Source organism: Centruroides sculpturatus, unplaced genomic scaffold (assembly GCF_000671375.1).
Source record: "Centruroides sculpturatus isolate CEXI.00-Female unplaced genomic scaffold, Cexi_2.0 scaffold372, whole genome shotgun sequence".
NCBI lineage: Eukaryota > Metazoa > Arthropoda > Arachnida > Scorpiones > Buthidae > Centruroides > Centruroides sculpturatus.
In genome coordinates, this window is record NW_019384553.1 from 158254 (window position 1) to 178872 (window position 20619).

The following is a 20619-nucleotide window of genomic DNA, read 5'->3' on the forward strand; positions in this document are numbered from 1 at the left end:
ATAAACAAAAAATTGTAGGATTACTTACCGAGTGTGCACCGTTCGACGTCGCCATTGCTTAAGCTTGTTTTCGTCGCGGAGCGGCGCACCAAACGTGCCGGAGCGATTTCTGATAAGTTATTTTTCTGCGAAAACTTCGTTGAACTTTGGAGACACCATTAATATAAATAATTTTTATGGCCGTTGAATAAGAAATGTTTCTTTCACAAGAAACGTATAAAATTAGTGCTGTATTAGACTTTCGGTACCTAATTTATATACTGTACAGACGATAGTAAACTCAACTTACTCGCCTAAACTCTCCGTAGCGTGGCGCTGGACGGCGGAAAGTATATATATAATTATAATAAAGTTACAATAAATTAAGTTAATATAAAATTATATATACAGTACCTAATTTATATATAATTTGTATATAATACTGTACAGACGATAGTAAAATCAATTTACCCGCCTAAACTTTCCGTAGCGTGGCGCTCGCCGTCATATAGGAATCCGAACTATAGGAACCCGTGTTATGGGGGGTCGACTGTACTTGTTTTATAACCATCTTCCTGATGAACCTGTTGAGTCATCATTACTTACGCGATACCTGTAGATACTACAGGTACCTAAAGGTATCGCGTAAGTACTTTGTTGATAATATCAGCATTACTTACGCGATACCTGTAGTATCTACAGGTATCGCGTAAGTAATGCTGATATTATCAACAAAGATAACGCCTATAAGATGTTGAGTGATGCCTAACACGTAATCTCCAGAGTTGTCTCGAGTAATTCAAACGCGTCTTGCACTTTGTATTGCAATTAAATACGTTATATCGAGAGGCAGTATCAGTCTACATCTTTATTATTCGTGTTTTTAAATTAAACTCAAAAGCACTTTCAGCTTTTGTTCTAAAGCGAATAAATCTTTCATTTTGCAGTTTAAGATTGTTGTTACAAAAATCACTACAGTACGTTCGCGCTAATCCCAACTAATTAAGACGGGAGTTCGAATTAACGGGAGTTATATTAATGACATACAAAGAATAAGCATTTTCAGTATATTTTACTAATGTGTGTTCTATGTTTAACGTTTAAGGAAATTTAAAGATACAGTACAAAAATGTCTCGACAACAGGGTTTATGCAGTACAATTAACTCAAAACTGAATTTACTGTTCGTAAAGCTTCAAAGATTTTTATTGTAAATGATGCAGCAAAAGTTCTGGGAGGGTACTACTATTGTTTTCGGTTTGTTATAAGTTACGGCAACGCAACACTTAGGCATCCCCTCATCAGATCGCCCGTTTAAGAGTAACTGGCCCCTTTTCAGATGTTACAGACGTGGAAAACTCGTGACCAGCCCGTCCTGGCGAGACTCGAACCACGATTGAACTCCCTGTGTCCGGGAACGGAACAGCTTGGCCTAGTTTTCGACCCATCGCAGTAGTTTTGTTGCACAACTAGCTGCGAAACAGAACTGTTATTAAGTCACATAGGGTCACAGAAGAAATGAGCATCCTCGCTTAAAACACGTAACATGTTTTATGTATGAGCTGCAAGTGTATACTTGACAAGTTTATTTTAGTTAAAGGAATGGTAGCTGTTCGGATAATCAGCGATTCGGATTAGGCGCGCGGCATCGTACTAATATTACCTGGCTCAATTTCAGTCTCGTATTATACCAAAAATAACTGGACGATGACTACGGAAATTTCAAATTTTCTCTTTATTTTATTAAATATAAATACAATGGCAATTGTGGAATGTGCTTCCATCGGAACAAACGAACTATAAACTGAAAACAAGAGAATAAAATTTTACATAACTACAAATGAGGAGGCATCCAATGATTATGTTTACAGCATGATAGGTCCTGAAAAGTAAAAGTCTGAACCGACAATAATGAAAGAATAAACAATTTATGACTCTAGTTTTTATTACTGTTACTCTACAATTTCATTTTTCTCTTTAATTCTTATCTTCCTTCTTGGCTTTTTCGGGTTCTTCTGTCGATTCGCTGGAAGATGTTTGTTCAGACGACGACGTCGATTCTCGTTCCGATGCCATCTGTAATTGATATCTCGTCATATAGTGCGGTATTTAAATTTCGTCATAAAAAAAGTTGAGGTGTTTACCTTTTTGTAGGCCATTTCGAAGAGTTTAAGTGACGCCTGTTGAAGTTCCTGTTTGGCATTTCTGATATCTTCCATACTTTCGTTTGCTTGATTAGCTATTTTCTCTCTCAATTTGGCTATTTGTTCCTTTAACTTCTCACACTTTTAAGAGAATATTTATATAAATTGAAGCATTCGTCATTTTAAATTTTTAATTTGTAAACTCACCTCTTCGGCAGGAAGCTGGCTCTTGAATTCTTCCATTTTGCTTTCCGTATCGTGGATGATGCTTTCTGCTTGGTTGATGATTTCGACCATTTCCTATTATAGATACAAATGAATAATGTACATTTTCTGAATTCTGCAACAATCCTCGCGCGTATTTAATGATGCAACTTCCGTTTTTTTTCAAATTTTACTTAAAAATTATAGATTCAGATCATTTTATCCGCACAAACATTAGGAGACGAAAAAAAGTCATCATTTTTTTTCACTTTAAAAGTGTAAGACAATAAAAAAACATTGCTTCTTAATTAATAACAAAACGTAACGTTTACCTTTTTCTTCTTATCCTGTTCTGCAAACATCTCCGCATTTTTAACCATATTTTCTATCTCGTCTTTACTTAATCCTCCCGATGATTGAATAACGACTATAAAAAAGGAGAAAATTAATTTTAATAATTAAATCAAAAATTTGTTTTAAATTTGATTAAATTAACGATTAATTTCTTACACTAAAAACAGTAAACTTTTAACACAATTATTTAAGAAAATTGAATTTATCGAAAAATTTTCCCCAGTCTCAAGCAGTGGGTGACTTTGAACACCAATTTTGTCGTTACGTTCTCATAAATTATATTACAAATAATGCAATTCATATTTTAAAAAATCATTTCCAATTTCTCTCTGATAAATTTCATTCACAAACTGAAACACGAACGTATTTATACAAGAAAATACGGGGACTATCTAACAGTTTCGAACAATGGTTTAAGTAGATTGAGTAGAGAATTTCGAAAGGAACCGTTAACGAAGTATTAGGATTCTAACATTTAAAGTATTAAAGGTTTCGTATTCAACAGCAATTTAAGGCTCACGTGACATCAGTCATACTAGGCGTTAGATTCAGTGGCGGCCTTAGGGGGTGGCGAGCAGGGCAATGGCCCGGGGCCTCGCGCAACAACCAAGTAGAAAAAAGTTGATATTTAAAACTTTTTATTTTATCCTTGGCTATTAGTTATAACAATAAAATAAATTTAATTTATAGTACAGTATATATTAATATTAATAAGTGCCTACTATTTCAATTCACATACTTTGCACAAAGGACAAGGGCCTCGCAAAGATCTGCCGCCCAGAGCCTCGCAATGGATAAGGCCGCCGCTGGTTAGATTCATCTCTCGAGCGTTTACGCGTGGTTCAACCATAAGCCTTCCATGGCTATTGGATACCAACCTTCAGTATTATCGAAAATAGTTACGACTCGGGTGTCCGATCACCACGGAGCGGTAGGTTAACGCCCGAACCAACATAATATGCAAATAAAACTGTCACATCTGACAAAGGACAAGAACGCAAACATCTGCTAACTAGACCAAATGGATCAATTTCATCGAATTTTAGTACAGACTTTCGGGTAAACATCGGAATCACACTCGAAAGCTCTAATCAATTTTCGAAGTTCCTTGTAAGACGTATTTAAAGAGCAGCTCGTGCCTCGATTACAGTTATTTGAACAGGGTTAGTTAAAATGAAATTTCTACGAGATTTTAAGATCAAATATTAAGAAATAATGCTCACGAACTACACACAACAAACGTGCGTGAGTTGTGTATAATCCAAACGCGGGTGACTAGTTTTTACGACGAAATGTCAAACAAGTACCAAGTACCGCAAATGGCGTAAGGCAGAAGACATTTCTCTGGCATCTGCGAAAGCCAGCGACGAGCTCAGAGATTGGGTGCGAAACGCGAAATGAAGGGAGTAACGCTTTTCGTTCACTTTCTTTGAAAATCTCAGAATAATAGCGGAATTCTCGACAGTTAACACTAAACACTTTTCTTTAAATATTCTCTAAATATACCTCATTTCAACTTTAAGGGAGGGCCTACATTCCTAGATATTGACTCATCGTCTTCCCCTCGATTTACATTTTATAAATTGCCACTCGCGCCCGTCCCTCGAGAACGGAGTTAGACGAAAGTCGAGACCAGATATGGAAACGATTAACTATATAATATCAATATATACTTCCGATGCAAACCGGAAGTCACGTTATTTCAGTTCATTTTCTCCCGAACTAAGTTAGATAGATGATCCGCACGACTCTTCTCGCTCTGGAGATAAAGTGGCTGTTTAGAAGCATCGTGCATAAATAAAATCGGCGTAGACAGAATTTGTTATATGCCTAATACATTTTGAAGGGAAATTACAAAAATACACACGTTTTAATATAAAAATCTAGTATCGCCACTCAATTTTGTTTAGTCTTAAAATTTCTTACGTTACTTTAAAGGTTTAGTACTCGCAATAACTGATAATTTAAGGGCCATCCTGTACATTATAAATGAACTTTAACATAAAATGTTACCGAATGACCCAAAAATCAGCCGTTTAATTGGAAGAAACAGAATCCGGATCGTCGTGTAGTGAACTGACTTTGGGTCATCCCCTATTAAAATTATTTTTTTAGTAAATGAAGTCTCGATCGACTCTTTTCCCGAAACAAATAATTGTCGTTATTTAAAAAATATATATTTTATATAATTTAAAATATACTCGTGTACGCGCTCGGTTAACAAATATAAAAATTAAAAAGGCAATTTACAGCGTAATTTAATGTTAAACGGATGGAATTCGAGTAGTTTCCATCCGAGTAGTGACTTAATTTGAATGTTAAAATAATGTCTATTCTCGTACGCGAGTATCAATTAGCCATGTTCATTAGTATTGTTATTACATAATCGCAATACGCACTTTTAATGACGTAAGAAGTTGGGAAATGGTATACAACGGGTAAATGATTCACACTATACTTACGGAAAAGTCATCTATCCGTCAAACACCTCGATATCACAAATTTTTTAAAACTAATTTACACAAAGGAAACAATAAGTTGAACTATCCAAGTGACAAAAAAGATGCACTTTTTCCTATTTTCTCTCTAGTAAAAATTTGTTTGAATATATACAAAAATATCAATTAAATTTCACTTGACACAATTCGGTGTTTTAATAAAATGGAAATCGTTACATCGCTTGTTTTTCGACACTTACTTTTTTTGTTTAGTTATGCCAACGCAACACATTCCCGGAGGCCGGAAGGCATTTACAGAATGCCTTCCCCTAGGCATATCGCCCAACAAATAGTTGGGCGATCTGCCTAGGGGGAATGCCTTCCGGGAGGTCTTTTTAAGGGAAACTGGCTCCTATTTAGGCGTTACAGACGTGGAGAAAACCCGGAGCACTCCACGTGGTCAGCCCGTCCGAGAGAGACGCGAACCCACGACCGAACTCCCAGTGTTCGGGGTACGAAGACCGCTTGGCTCGGCCACTGGTGGGCCTTTATTGAAACAAGTTTAGAAGTAAACGAAATAGTCCCGTATTTCAATATAACTTTCAAACCTTCAAGCGGCTGGTAACCTTCCACGAAAACAAAAACAATGCACTCGTAGCAGCGAGTAAGGGCTAACGGGCCATTTTCGGAATTCGTCTAAGGTTCTGTTATGTCTTCCCAAACCGTAACCCGCCATTACAGACGCATTGTTTCGTTTAATAAATTAACCGAATTGGCCAGTTCGACTTTCTCATCTTGGGATACGCATCAACAATCGTTCTACGGCAAGAGAATAATTATATTTTCGGAATTTAGTGTTTACTTTGAATATGTTGCCGACAAGGGGCCGAAAGTTTTCGATTTCTCAAGAAGTTTTAAGAATTGTTTCCGCCGTACGAAACAATTTTAATTTTCCTCTACACTATTTCGTAATAGTGCGGAGAAAAACTGCACTATTAACTAACCGCCCGGCCAGTGTAAGGATCGCCTCTTCCGTGGCTGGCAGGAGCAGATAACCTCTTTCGTAGTGGCGAGTCAAAGCTCGCCTGTCCGGCCCGTCAGATACAAGAATCGCTTGTTTCCGCTTCTAACTCAATCGTATCGCGATGTCCTAGTTTTAACTGGAAAACATCTTTGTAATACAATTTCAATAGCTTTACAATTTTCCAAAATTTAGGAATTCTTCTCCGTTATCTTTTTCCAAGCTTTGGAAAAAGATGTTTATAACATTCAATATTTATTTGTAATTTCAAACTTTCAAAAAATTGGAATGAAAATTTCAATCATTTATCGCTCCCAAATCCTTTTCATAAATTAATTAAAAACGTTGACACTGTTGCTTCAAACGTGATAAACGGATAATTATTATATTCGCTATATTGTAATAACTGTAATATTTCTTCCTTTGTCAAAACTAGAAAAGTCAGTGGTTCGTGCATGCACTATTTCTATAATTTTCATAATTGATTTTATTTCTAAATTCCAAATTTTATTATTATTTTTTTTAAAATATTTTTATCATTTATTTTTTTAAATTTTATCTATCAATATCTATCTAATCGAATAAGTTGTGCCGATCACAATTTTAAGTGGTTTTATTTACCGTGTTTTGATTTTTTTTTGAATTTTTAAAGTTTTTTTTTAACCCGTGGAATATTTTATAGTTTTTAGATAAAATCTATAACTGACTCCCTCCCAGGACCAGTTTTTTTAAAGAATTGTCGAGTGCCAAAGAGAAGTTTAGACCCGAAATGCATACAAGAACGACAGTTCAAAGTGATTAATCTTGCCCTAAACATATCATGTATGATAAGTCTTACATTTGTCAAGTTATGAGATTTAAGAAGTACAACAATTGAATAGGACGAGAAGCTTTGAACGCATTATATTTGAAATTATTAACAGAACGAAAAACAGTTTGTCAGAACAGAAATGGCATTACGGAGGCGAATCGACGTATTTCTACGCTGTATGTCAAAATCTGAGGTCTGTCTAGGAGCTGAGAATCATTCCAGGCATTTATAAATAAGGATTTCTATAATATTCGATTTTATAGTTTGATTAAAACCGTAATATATGAGTACGGATACACTAAACGTTAAGAGAGATACTCCTATAATTAGCATCTGTATGTTAAACACGGGGATAAGTCATCTATGCTTTAAAAGATTTTGACTAGAACATTTTAATAGTGTAAATCCCGTAATAGCAAACATCTGATAATGGACTAATATCAACGCTCGAGATGTCACGAATGTACAAATTAGTCTGAAAAAGGACCACCACCTTCTAAAGGCCGGCCAAGTAAATATTCAGCGTATCTTTACCTCTTCCTTACGAAAATAATCAGAAAATTTAAACAAGTTTCTTCGGTGACAAATACCCCAAAACTGTTCCTAGTTTGGCGGTAGTCAATTCCCACAAATATATAGCGAGGAAGGAGAATAAAAACTGGTTTTGCCAGATGCCTATAGAGATATGACGAGTGGGCTTTTCGTCACTCGAAATGTGTTTTTACATTGATTTTTACGTTTCGCATAGGAAGAGACGAAACCACGTCTCTATTATAATTCACAAAGTCAGTTGTAACGCGAGAATTCAAAGGCTCACCAGTGGCCCAGTGGATAAATCATCGAACACCGGTGGTCGGTCGTGGGTTCGCGCCCCTCCAACGGAGTTTTCGGGGTTTCTCCACGTTCGTAATACCTAAATAAGGCCCAGTTTCCCATAAAAGTTCCCTTGAAAGACATCCGTCTCGAAAGATCGCCCGCTTGTCGCAATCAAATAAACCAAATCGAACAGGGTAGATATGGTTAAGAAACTATTTTCACGGATTTGTAATCACGGATGTTATTGAAATTAGCCAGTCTTGAAACACACGTGTTATAGAAACGTCGATTATCTTTGGTAAACAGATCTTTTTTTATACACTTTATGCGCTAATAATCTCAACACACGACTATAAAAGTCCCACAGTGATTACGGTAAACAAGATCTACCGTACCAAATTAAAATTATTCGAATGAATAATATTTAAAATTTCGGAAAATAAAAATAGCTTTCAAATATGAACAGACTTTTGGGTCACCAAACTACTGTATCTCTAAATTTACCGAATTTTCGGTCGCTCCGTACATCCACCGTAAAAAATATACAGGTTACGACCTTTTATATATCCAATTGCCAAATATAATAAAGAATTTATTTAGAAAAACTCGCGAAAAACTTTTTTTTTTGAAAGACAAAACCAGACAAAGCATTCGAGGATGCGTTACACATCACGAGACCAGCGGAATTAAATTCAAAATAGAATTTCAACTTTCGACGGGTTTTTTTTTTAAATTATTATTTAATAGACCGCTTTGATATCTAAAAAAAAAGATCATTTTTAATATTTCCTTTCGTTACGTAAAAATATTTTCAAGAACTTTAATATATAATTTAAATTTAGTACTTTCAAAACACGTCCATTAAACTACTGGCATATTCATCAAACTAGTATATTTTTTCACTAAGGGAAAGTATAATCGTCCTTCGTCTTTAGGAAATTTGTTTATAGAAACAGCTGTTTTCAAGGTCGCCACCGGCTAGTGTGTTTTGATAGAAGATGATTAAAGCATTTCAAAATGTTTAATGGAATTTCTTTCGTGCCACGAAGTGAAAAAATTCGCAATTGGTTCGATTTTTCTACTTCCAATAATTACAATGTAAATTCTTGTTTTTGATTATCTATTATAAAGCAGTATTTAAAAAAAAAAGGCAAATTTCTTCAAAGGTTTTGGACTTTGAAACAATTATAACAGAGCAGAGACTTTATGGAAAGGATCGGAACAGCCAATAACTCTAAAACAAAATTTAATTATAAATTTGCATGACAATCTTTTGTTTAATAGGATCTGTATAATGAAAGGAGTTATTTATTTAATCTTCTGGTAAAAAATTTAACTAATATGCAATGCAGATTAAAATTTATTTGAATTATAATTTCGTAATACCGACATCTTAATTAAAACTGAAATATTAGATAAATTATTCCGAGTTTTTACCCAAAACTAAGAAATTAAAGATGGAATAGAGCTCTTAATGGTATTTTATAAATACTTTAAAGATGAGATTTCTGAAAGCTGATAAATGAGAGTGCAATTAAGACTGGTATATCCACAAAGCGATTTTGCTGTACCAAAGCAGGCATATAATCATAACCTTTTGTGTGATTTGCACTGTATATATCCTCTAATTCATTTGTATGCGATCTGGTGAAAAAAATCCAGCAACGAGAGTTGTGCAACTTTCTTCGCTGTTATGAGTTTTCATTAAAAAATTTTATATTAAACAATATAAATTTTGTAACGCCATCTATTATAAGATTTTGTTATGAAAAACTTTTTATATTTTTAATTACTATAAAATGGAAAAAAGCTTCATTTTGAGAGTATGGATAAGTTTTATAAAAAAAGAAGTATGTGTGTTAATAACAACTAAAATCGTCTAAGTCTGACTACTGGAGTTATACACGACCCACTATTTTCCCACCTCCACCACCTTTAACCAAATTCTAATAGCATCAATGCTCCTCATACACAAGCCACCGTGCCAAATTTCGTTACTTAATCTTTACCCCATCCTGAGATATTAAGCAAAGTAGACGCCACCTCACAGAAGGAACTGTCTTTTTTTTTTTAGTTTTTTGGATTCAGAAGGTTTCAAAATGTAGATTTGCAAAAAACTGAAGGTCAAATTTACAGGATTCTAATACTTTCCCTTTTATGTATACATAACAGCCAGAAAGTGAAAGGAGAATAAACTTAAGAGGGATGATCAACAGGCAATCATCTTAGCAACATATTTGTTCTTTGCGGAAAAAATAATCGTTTTTTTTTTCATTTTTATACTTTCCAATCCTTTTATTAAAAACTTCAAACTCCTATTAATTTCTCATTTGCCTCATTCAGTTGTCGTACAGAAAAAGTTCGTCCAGTGTCTAATTTGTACCCAAGATTTTTTTTCTATTTTTTCTAGATTGTGCATCTACAGCATTAAAAGCATTCAAACTGCATGGAAAAATTACTGGTATGGATATTCAGATTTAGGGAAGATCTAATTATACCTATTATGAATAGATCCGACATGCAAGGGATCAGTCATAATAGTTAAGAGATGGGGAATATTATTCCTAATCTGAACTACCCATGGTAAATTATGAGAATTCAATTGGGTTTCAGCTCATCTCTGTAAGTTGTTTTATGAAAGAATATTTAGTATAATTGAAGTCCAATACATCACCAAACTCAACAACAAGAGAGGGGGAAAATGGAGAATACATTCAATGAATTATGATAATTTAAATAATTAAAATCGAAACACAAAATAGTTTTTTTCTATAGTAAACTCACTTTGTTGTTCTTTTCCGGTTCCTCTATCTCTTGCAGACACGTGAACGATTCCGTTAGCATCGATGTCAAAGGAGACTTCAATCTGTGGAACTCCCCTGGGTGCGGGAGGTATGCCAACCTGAATGATATTTTTGTTCATTTAGTGATAATGCTAGAATGCTGTTTTTCTAAAGATATAGTGTAATGATACATACCAATGAAAACTGTCCCAGTAATTTATTATCGGCAGCCATCTCTCTTTCTCCTTGACAGACTTTAATTTCTACTTGGGTCTGGCCATCGGCTGCAGTGGAAAACACCTAGAAACAAATATTGCATAAGAAGAAATTTAAAGAAGAAAAATTTAAATTTATATTTGGAAGAGTCGTTTACCTGGCTCTTTTTAGTAGGAATAGTTGTGTTACGATTTATTAACTTTGTAAATACTCCTCCTAGTGTTTCTATACCTAAAGACAATGGTGTTACATCTAACAAGAGAACATCTGTAACATCTCCTGCTAAAACTCCTCCCTAAGCATTCAATTAATTTTTATATAAAACAATAATTATAAACTTAAATAAGAAAATAAAAAGAAAAATACCTGAATAGCTGCACCAACTGCTACTGCTTCATCAGGATTTACAGCTTTACTTGGCATTTTACCAAATATTTCTTGAACAACTTCCTGAACCTATACAGATAAACAATTTAAAATCATTTTTAATTATTAGTAAATAATTATAAATGCATAAACTATCAACAGTTCTAAAATCAATATACTTTTGGCATTCTTGTCATTCCACCAACAAGAATTACGTCTCCTATGTCACTCTGCTTAACTTCGGCATCACTCATGGCTTTTTTACAAGGCTCAACAGTCTTTTTAATGATGTCCTGTACCAGACTTTCAAACTTTGACCTGGAAAGTTTTATATTCATGTGTTTTGGTCCAGAAGAATCCATTGTGAGATATGGCAAATTTATATCAGTCTACAATGAAAGACATTTTAAGTTTTAACCTTGAAAGACAACACATACAACACCATTTATTTTTATACTTACTTGGAGAGAAGAAGACAATTCAATTTTTGCCTTTTCAGCAGCTTCTTTCAGACGTTGCATTGCCATATTGTCTTTTGTCAAATCAATACCTTGCTAAAAATATAAATGAATAAAATAATTAATATCATAAAAATTTAAGTTGTCTCACAGCAACACACAAACTTACATCTCTCTTGAATTCTTTAACTAAGAAGTTTACAAGATAATTATCAAAATCTTCACCACCCAAAAACGTATCTCCATTCGTAGACTTGACTTCAAAGACACCCTTCTGAATTTCAAGAACGGAGATATCAAAAGTTCCTCCACCAAGATCATATACTGCAATTCTGAAACCAGTTATTGAAAAAAACCCATCAAAAAACATAAATTTACAACTAAGAAAAAAGTATTTAATTTGAAATTTCAGATTGCATTCTATCTACACAGATATTAAGAGACGAAAAATATCAATCATCATTAACCCTTTAAAATGAGACAAGTACACTATATATTCTATAATTGAAGCTAGTTACCTTTATAGTACTTATGACTATGTTCATCATTGACACAACCTTTATATAATAAATATTTCCAATTTTATATTTTTGTTACATATCCAATAAATTATGTAAGCAATGGAAACTTTTATGTAACTGCGATACCAATGCAGAAATTAACAATAAATATGCAATTTAGAAAATGAGTGAGGGTGAGATCAAGAAGAAAGTCATTTATGTCACCAGGTATTAAATAAAAATGGATACTAGGACATTGTGTGACTTGTTGCATCATGATAGAATTGAGGTGGAGCAGGGGGAAAAAAAGGTGCAATCCCTGCATGATGGACATAGACAGGTAAACTTTACACTTTCCAGCACAAAAGAGGCAATCCTTGCACTTGCCGACACAGAGAGGATATCCAAGAACAAAGAAATAGCCATTGATTGCTTTGTTCTTATGTTTTATTTACTTTCTATTAGGTGCATGCAATCTGTCTTTAGTTTTGACCTCTAGGACTAAATTACATTACACACATTCAGTCACATCAGTGTGTGGACATTGTCATTTTAATACCTTTGTATATCAAAAATGAAGTCACAAACTTCTATTTTTTACATTTAAATGGTCAACACTACGTTTTTGGATTCCTCATTACACTTGATGGAAAATGGCACAGTTTTATCAAAATCAGCCCATTAAATTTTGAGAATGAACTCTATTCTGTAGCAAAGCCCATAGAAGACATGTTAGTGATGGCAAAACATTGCAAAACAAAGTTGTGTGATTCATGAGATACTGCTTTGTCATGCACTCGTGTATCAAACCTTATATCTTAAAAACAAAGTCATTGACCTCAGTTTTTAATTATATTTTTGGACTCCTCATCCTAATTAACAGAAAATAACAAAGTTTAATCAAAAATCAATCAAACAGATTTTGAAAATGAACACAATCCTGTAAGTCAAATAGAAGAGACTTCACCAATGCTCTGCCTCAAATATGAATTTTCCTAATACATTACTAATTAAGAGAAATTATCTAAAGTTAAACGTTAATTGTGCATGTTATTAAACACATGCACAATTTAGAAATCAAAGTTTGATTTAGTGTCATTTGTTACTTTTGAAACTGACAGATTAGCACTGATTTTAGTACGATACTAAACTAAAAGTTTGTTTATAAGTGTTCACTGCCAATATGCAAGGGATGGAACTATTTAGGAAAGTTCCTGTTGAGATTTGGCTCCCACACACAAACATCTTTGATAGCCATACCTATGAGTTTAAATTTGTACAATATTCAACAGAACACCAATTTGACCTGTGTCCTGTTAATGGTACAAATTCTGTATTATAAAGTTAATTTATGAATAAAAATAAATTAATGATCTAAATGACTTTCAAATCTAACAAAATGAGGAGGAGATAGTATTTACTGTTTAAGTGTGCAGCAGTGTATATCAGAGTGGTTAAACAAAACAAAGCTGAAAAGAAATCAGTGATGTTTTTCCTGTTGAAGATTGAAAAAGTGGAATATATTTCTGATGCCAAAGAGTAAAACAATCCAGCAACAAGTTGCATTACTTTCCCAGCTATTATGAGATCTTATTTAGAAAATAAGTTTTATTTTTAATTACTATAAAATGGAAAAAAGCTTAATTTTGAGAGTAGAGATGATTTTTATAAAAAAGTATAAATGTTAACGAGTAAAATCGTCATTATGAACCTACTAAAAGATACACAAGACTCACTATTTCTTCACCCCTTCAATCTTTAACCACCAAATTCCAAATTTTATCATCAATGCCCCTCATATACAAGCCAGTATGCCAAATTTTGTTACTTAATCTTTACCCCATCCTGAGATATTAAGTGAAATAGTGAAAAGTGATGGGGTAACACTTTTATACCTTAGGAACCAATATAAAGTTGTAAATTAATTTTATATATTTTAATCTATCATATAAATTACAGAAAATATGTACTGCTTAGTGTAACAGGAAATATACAAAGATATAGATGTAAGATGCAAGCATTGCCATTCACAAAACCTGTACTATATTTTTATGTAAGTAAACATAATTTAGGTTTTACTATCAGAATTTTTGACAATCAGAATTTTTCACAAGAACTTACACCTTATCATCTGTTTTGTCCATTCCGTAAGCAAGTGCTGCAGCCGTGGGCTCGTTGATCACTCTCAAGACATTTAATCCTGCAATCTGACCGGCATCTTTGGTGGCCTGTCATAAAATAAGATTATTAATAACTACAACAATATGTAATATTTATAAGCTTTATATCCAGTAAATAAAAAGTACTAAGATTTAACTGAGCCATCAAGCAATCTTACAAGAAATTTCAACACCTCAAAGCTCATGTCTAGTTGTATTGATAAAATAGAAAATACAGAAGATCCTTACATTTTAACCTGCATAGTTACCTGAAATATGTCATTAAGCAAATCATAAATTATGACATCATGATAATCTCTGGTAAGATTTGTCCATAAACTGAAGTATCCCCCCAAGTAAATTCTAAATTATACACTCTTCAAAAAAATTTGGAGTGTTGCTGAAATTGAGAATGTAGCAGCAATGAAGCATGTCTTTATTATGCAATATAATAAGATCTTACAAAATGAATACAAGGTGCCCGCCCATATTTCATACACATGACAAAACAAAAGTTTGCTGTTCAACCATGGTAAGAAAACACACCAAAACCTATTGGTTTGTCAAAAAAAGTCACTTTAGCCATCATGCAAATTCCTTTTATCTCTAAGTAGTTCACAATATGGGCAGGATGTGGAGAGGTATCATCCACAATAGTGAATCCTTCTCCGACAACTTCTGCAAATGCACTAATGGTGGGCTGCACAATGCTGGTCTGATACTTCCGTCTAGTCATGTGTCTTGAATGCAGACTGGGACCACGGGTGTTCAGTGACCTGACAATCCTACTGGAACAGCAATATCACCTTGCTGCTTGTGATGACAATAGCAGAGGAGGCACAGTAACACTGACTATATAATCTCCAAATGCTAGTAGTGTTGTCATTTGAATGCAAACCAACCTACACTTCATCTATGAACACAATTTCATGAAGTGGGGCACCTTGATTGATCATTGAAAAATGTAACATTATATCATGGAGTCGTTCCACACTATCTGATGAAGGGATGGCATGATGTTGGATCACTGGTTTTCATCAAACTTAGTGAGGTTATAGTGCACCTCCAATGATTGACATGTGCCAAGCAGTAATGTTCAATACTCAAAATTATATGAGAAAAGTAAAGATAAAAATTGCAAATTATTTAAATCTTTTAGAATTGCCATCATTTGTAGCATGGCTGATGGCTCAATGGGGGCACACTGGTTTCATACTGGTGAGGTTGGTGTTTCGAATTTCAATGGCAAATGTGATTTTTTCCCAAAACTATAAATTTCATTTATTCTTGGTACTTTTAAATTTATTATACTGTCAGAGAAAAACACCAATGCTACTTTTTAAAACTACAAATGTACAAAAACAGGGTAATAGAAAAATAAAATCCATCTGTTTCAAGTAACAAGTTAATGTCAAAAGCAATTAACAAATGCTACCTGACAATATTTATTTAAAAACAAAGCATTTTCTGTATATTCATGTACAGTGTGTGCTTACTCTGGCAACAGTCATTATTTAACCTATGTATATCTATACAGTAGAGCATCGATTATCTGACTCAATTGGGGACTCCGGTTGGTTGGATAACTGAAAAATCAGATAACCGAAAAAAATACATTATTAGTATAGTATATTAGTATATCTCATGTAATTAGTATATCGCTATTAACCAACTTCGCATGGAATTTTCATCGATGTTAAGCCTAACAAATTTTTTTTAAAAATAATAATCATCGCTATTGTATCGTTAAAAATGTTTTAAATTATTTTATTGCTCACGAAACAAACAACTACTCATAATTAGAAAATTAAGCCTCGTTTAAATATTGACCTCCCTTCAATGGTCAAGCCGTTGATGCCAGCTAAAACATGCAAAAATTTAACAAAAATAATATTAAAGTAGCCAAGACATAGCCAAATATTGTAATGTCACATCACTAGCAGACATTTGAAATTTTCCGAGTAAAACGGTCAGTTAACCGATGTGATGGTTAATCGGGGGTCGGATAATTGATGCTCTACTGTACTATCATAATAACAAATTGCACTTAAAATATTTTAAAATTTTATAATTTTCAATATTTTTTAAAATGTATTTTTAACATATTATAAAGGAATAGCTATCAAACAACTAAAAATTAAAGTATAAAATTACAAAGTTTAAAATTTCTATTCATCTAGCTTTCAATATTATTTCACTTTTTAACACAAATACAGTGGCTAAATACAAACTTACTTGTCTTTGAGAATCATTAAAATATGCAGGAACTGTAATTACGGCATTTTTTACAGGATGACCAATGTAAGCCTCTGAAATTTAAATGCACAATATTAAAATAATTTATATATAAACGAGCAATTTCTAAATAATAAAACTGTCATTCACCTGCAGTTTCTTTCATCTTCATTAAAATAAATGCTCCAATCTGACTGGGAGAATACATCTTTCCATGTGCTTCTATCCAAGCATCGCCATTTGAAGCTTTAACTACTTTATATGAAAAAGATTTTCTGAAAGAAATGCAAAATGCATATTTTTATATTGTATTTTTTAAAACAATGATTGCACTCACGACTTCTGCATCTCAGCTGTAAATAAGAAAATCATCTACATCTAGACAAAGCTATAAACTTTAATATCAATAATTTAGTGTAATTTATTCACTATTTCTGTTGTCAAGACTGTTAAACACCAACAACTTGCTTTAAATGACATGCATAGCAATCCAATAGCAATGAAAATCATCTAAAAATCACTCTAAACATAGACAATTTGCACCAATAATAATTTTGGCATTTACAACTGAAATTTCCATTGTTACAATTTTAATGGCTTAAAAGTCTGATAATGAAACTTACACTTAATTAAGCTTAAGTAAACTTACAAATCTTTCTGAAGTTGAGGATCGTCAAATCTTCTACCGATGAGTCGTTTTGTGGCAGAAAATGTATTGGAAGCATTGGTGATGGCCTGTCTTTTGGCAGGCATACCAACAAGTCTCTCATTGTCCTGTGTGAAGGCAACAACGGAGGGCGTCGTTCTAGATCCTTCTGTGTTCTCAATCACCTTGGCGGTCTTTCCCTCCATGACTGCAACACAAGAGTTTGTGGTGCCAAGATCGATTCCGATAACAGTTCCTTTAACTGTGTCAGATCTGGAAACAAATAATTTTATATTAAACATTTAAAATTAAGAATTTTTGAGGTGGTCATAAATTAAGACAATGTTTCAAAGGTGTTTTCTTTAAGATAATATTTTCAAACACGCATCTTTATTTCATATATCTAGTTTTAGAAATAAACAATAGTAAGACAAATATTAATAGTCATAACATAACAAAAAATTGTTTTTTACACACAAGAAATAATCTATTGAGAGACTAATATTGGTAAAACTCATGTTCTTGCATTGAAATTTTAAGCTCTTAATGATAAGCCTCTGTACAATTAACAAAATATCATCACGTAGATTTTAAGAGTAGTTTTTCTTAATAATCCAAAACTCAGTATTATAAAAAATTTATAATTTACTGAAAAGGATGTGTTAAACAAGGTACAAAACTCTAATACCATCTTACCCCACAATTTATTACAGTAAATAGTATTTGGAACTTACTTTCATATATATAATAATTGTGTGTACAATTGGATAAAATTAGAACTGTACCAAATCTATTTCAATGTAGACCATCCAACAACTTTGCTAAAACTAAACTCAAGTTGTTCACGAAACTTATGGGAAGACAACAAACCAGTCGTAAGTACACAGTAAACAAGAGCTATAACATATCAAAAGAAAGTTATGAGAGATTTTTTTTATACCTGTCTGGTATGTAACTAAAGAGCTTAAATGATATAAATCATTTAAAACAAACTGTAAAGATAACAGCAGTTTTTGTCTTATTTTAATTTATTGTCAAGCAGTACACCAAATCCAAATCACAGACACAAAATTACAAAATTTGCTCTCTGAACTGTGGGATGCTAGTTTTTAAATATCATTCTACAGTTTGACAAGACAGCTGATGAAATAGCTTTCAACCTGATGAGACGTTAGTCATCTGGAAAAATGTTTTATCTATGTTAAAAAAAGTCATTCTTTAAAGTTATAGAAAAGGTTGAATAAGTACATAAAATTTACATTTTAACATTTAATAGCATTGATAACACATACAACTACCTAGCACATACAACATACTCAATCACTTTCAAGCATCTAATTTATGCATTATGATAACAACAAACAAAAATTTACCTAATTTTAAAAGAACTGGTAAGAAATCCTGTGGAATAATGAAGTGAAGAGATTTTACACTCTACATAGCTATTAAAGGATGCTGATCTTTCCTTTGAAGATAAGAGATAATGTTGATCTTCTCATCAGGAAATGGAGAAAATACATGATCTTTCGTTGGAAAACAGATTCCTCAGCAGTTCTGACATACAAAGTGTTCATCTTTTTGGCAGAAAAAGACCCCTTGAGATGATGTAAGAAGTACCCTTTTGGTATAAGAAGACTAGACATTTTGGTAGAAAAGATTATCTCTTCTGTTCATTCAGCCAAAAAGTACAATAGTATATAAGACCTCATGTCATTGGGAACATGGGTTTTTATACTATTCTTCCACAAAATTCAGGTTCTGATTGGCCACAGTCCACCTCCTCTTCCTTCCTGATTGGTCCCCATCTTATTACTAGGGTCCAAGTTCAGTTGTGGCAAGATTGTATCTGGGTGGAAATGGGCTTCTAAGCTCAACACTCCTTAGAGTAATTCGTTCACTTCCTGGAGAATGATAAAATATAAACAGAGAGAATGTGCTTTCCTTTCCATCCCTAAGAATGCAGTTGTGCCTTAAGATTTAACTTCATCTACCTCTGAATCAGATGCATTGAAGCTCTCTTCCCTTTGTTTTCTCTGCATGTATTGGGGTGGGAGGTTGGAAAGACTCCATTTGTGTTCACATAATTATACATCTGGTTCTACCAAGAAAAAACTTTTTGGATCAGATCAATGTGGCAAACAGTTTTGTATCAATGTCAGTTTCTCTCCCGTCTGCAAACATCAAACAAGAGATGTGACAAACAAGCTCTAATAACACTGAATTTCTTCACTTCCATGAACCTTGGGTGAGAAACAGTAAACAAATTTCATCAACCTTCTCCCTTTCCATCAACAAATTCTCCCTTCTGTGATAGTGAGTGGGGTCTGGACCTCATATCCAAGTGGTGTGTCAAAGAGAAGATAGGGAACAGAGAAAAGATTGAAACAGTAATAGATTTGGGTAACAATGTTTGTTTGGTAGTTCAATATGGCAGGTCCACTAAATTGCCTGAGATATTATTGTCCACATAGTAATAAGAGAACTGCTGTTGACAGAGTGCCAAGTGTCATTCATGGTGAAGTGCAGAACAATTTATTCAGAGTTATCACGTGTAAATGGATCAGTTCTTGCTCTTTTTTTGCGTTACACAGTTTGACTTCACAGTTTTCCTTATTTTATTTGGATTACAGACCTATCAGTTCCTTTAACAAGTTCTGTTTTTAAACATTTCAGTACACTTACAAGTGAATACTTCATAGTCCACTTGTTCTAATTTCTGACCATAAAACATGCAAGTGAAATTGTAAATATGTTGAGTTTACTATTAAAAGAATTCACAAGGAATCATAGATAAATATAACTCAGATTTAAATTTCCCAAGAAGTTCAGAGAAAGAAAATCATTAAAAAACATAAGCTATCTTTGGATATTTCTGGTGCAGACATGATACAATAATTCACAAATGTTAATAAAACAAATAAATTACATTACTTAATTATGAAATAAGATTCCACTTAGACTTTTACAAGTTTATCCCTAAAATTATCATTATTCCCTTCTGGAAAAAGCAAAGGAAGAAGTCTCCCTCTCATTTGAAAACAAATTTTAGCCTCACTGTTCTAATGAAGCAGTCTATAAATTAGTCACAACTATCTACAGTACACTGATCTGCAATTATGAGCAAAAAAATAGAATTAGTTAATAAATTACAATACCAATTAATAAATAAACTTATATTTATCTGGATATGTAAATGTACAAGACTTGAATCTTTTATAATTTTATATAAATAACAGACAATTCAACAATAATTAATATCACTAAGTGTTATTTTGTCTAAAAAAAATCAAAATCAATACGCAGTTAGTTTTATCATATTTTATCATTATTTTTATCTTATAATCAATATATTGAATACTTACAGAAAGATTCCAGAAATATATGACAACTGTACATTTTTGTTTGAATAATTTTGTTTTTATCAGTGTTTCATAATCTATTTTAACTTATAGAACCATAAAATATCCTGTATAACCATACTGGGACACAC

At 33.0% G+C, this 20619-nt stretch overlaps 1 protein-coding gene across 1 annotated transcript in view; it reads right to left on the bottom strand.

Annotated features, from left to right (window-relative positions):
- Positions 1-1698: 1698 nt before the first annotated feature.
- LOC111623734 (stress-70 protein, mitochondrial-like) overlaps positions 1699-20619 on the bottom strand; it is a 28468-nt gene continuing 9547 nt past the window's right edge. Inside the window, exons 3-17 of the mRNA XM_023366415.1 lie at positions 17133-17402; positions 16634-16758; positions 16484-16557; positions 14211-14317; positions 11759-11921; positions 11593-11685; positions 11311-11520; positions 11132-11221; positions 10923-11060; positions 10745-10849; positions 10551-10668; positions 2659-2753; positions 2330-2422; positions 2123-2263; positions 1699-2054 (exon numbers count right to left, since the gene is read on the bottom strand). Of these exons, the coding sequence (XP_023222183.1) occupies positions 1956-2054; positions 2123-2263; positions 2330-2422; positions 2659-2753; positions 10551-10668; positions 10745-10849; positions 10923-11060; positions 11132-11221; positions 11311-11520; positions 11593-11685; positions 11759-11921; positions 14211-14317; positions 16484-16557; positions 16634-16758; positions 17133-17402 (1921 nt within the window). The 3' untranslated portion in view covers positions 1699-1955. The remainder of the gene's footprint in view (positions 2055-2122; positions 2264-2329; positions 2423-2658; positions 2754-10550; positions 10669-10744; positions 10850-10922; positions 11061-11131; positions 11222-11310; positions 11521-11592; positions 11686-11758; positions 11922-14210; positions 14318-16483; positions 16558-16633; positions 16759-17132; positions 17403-20619) is intronic.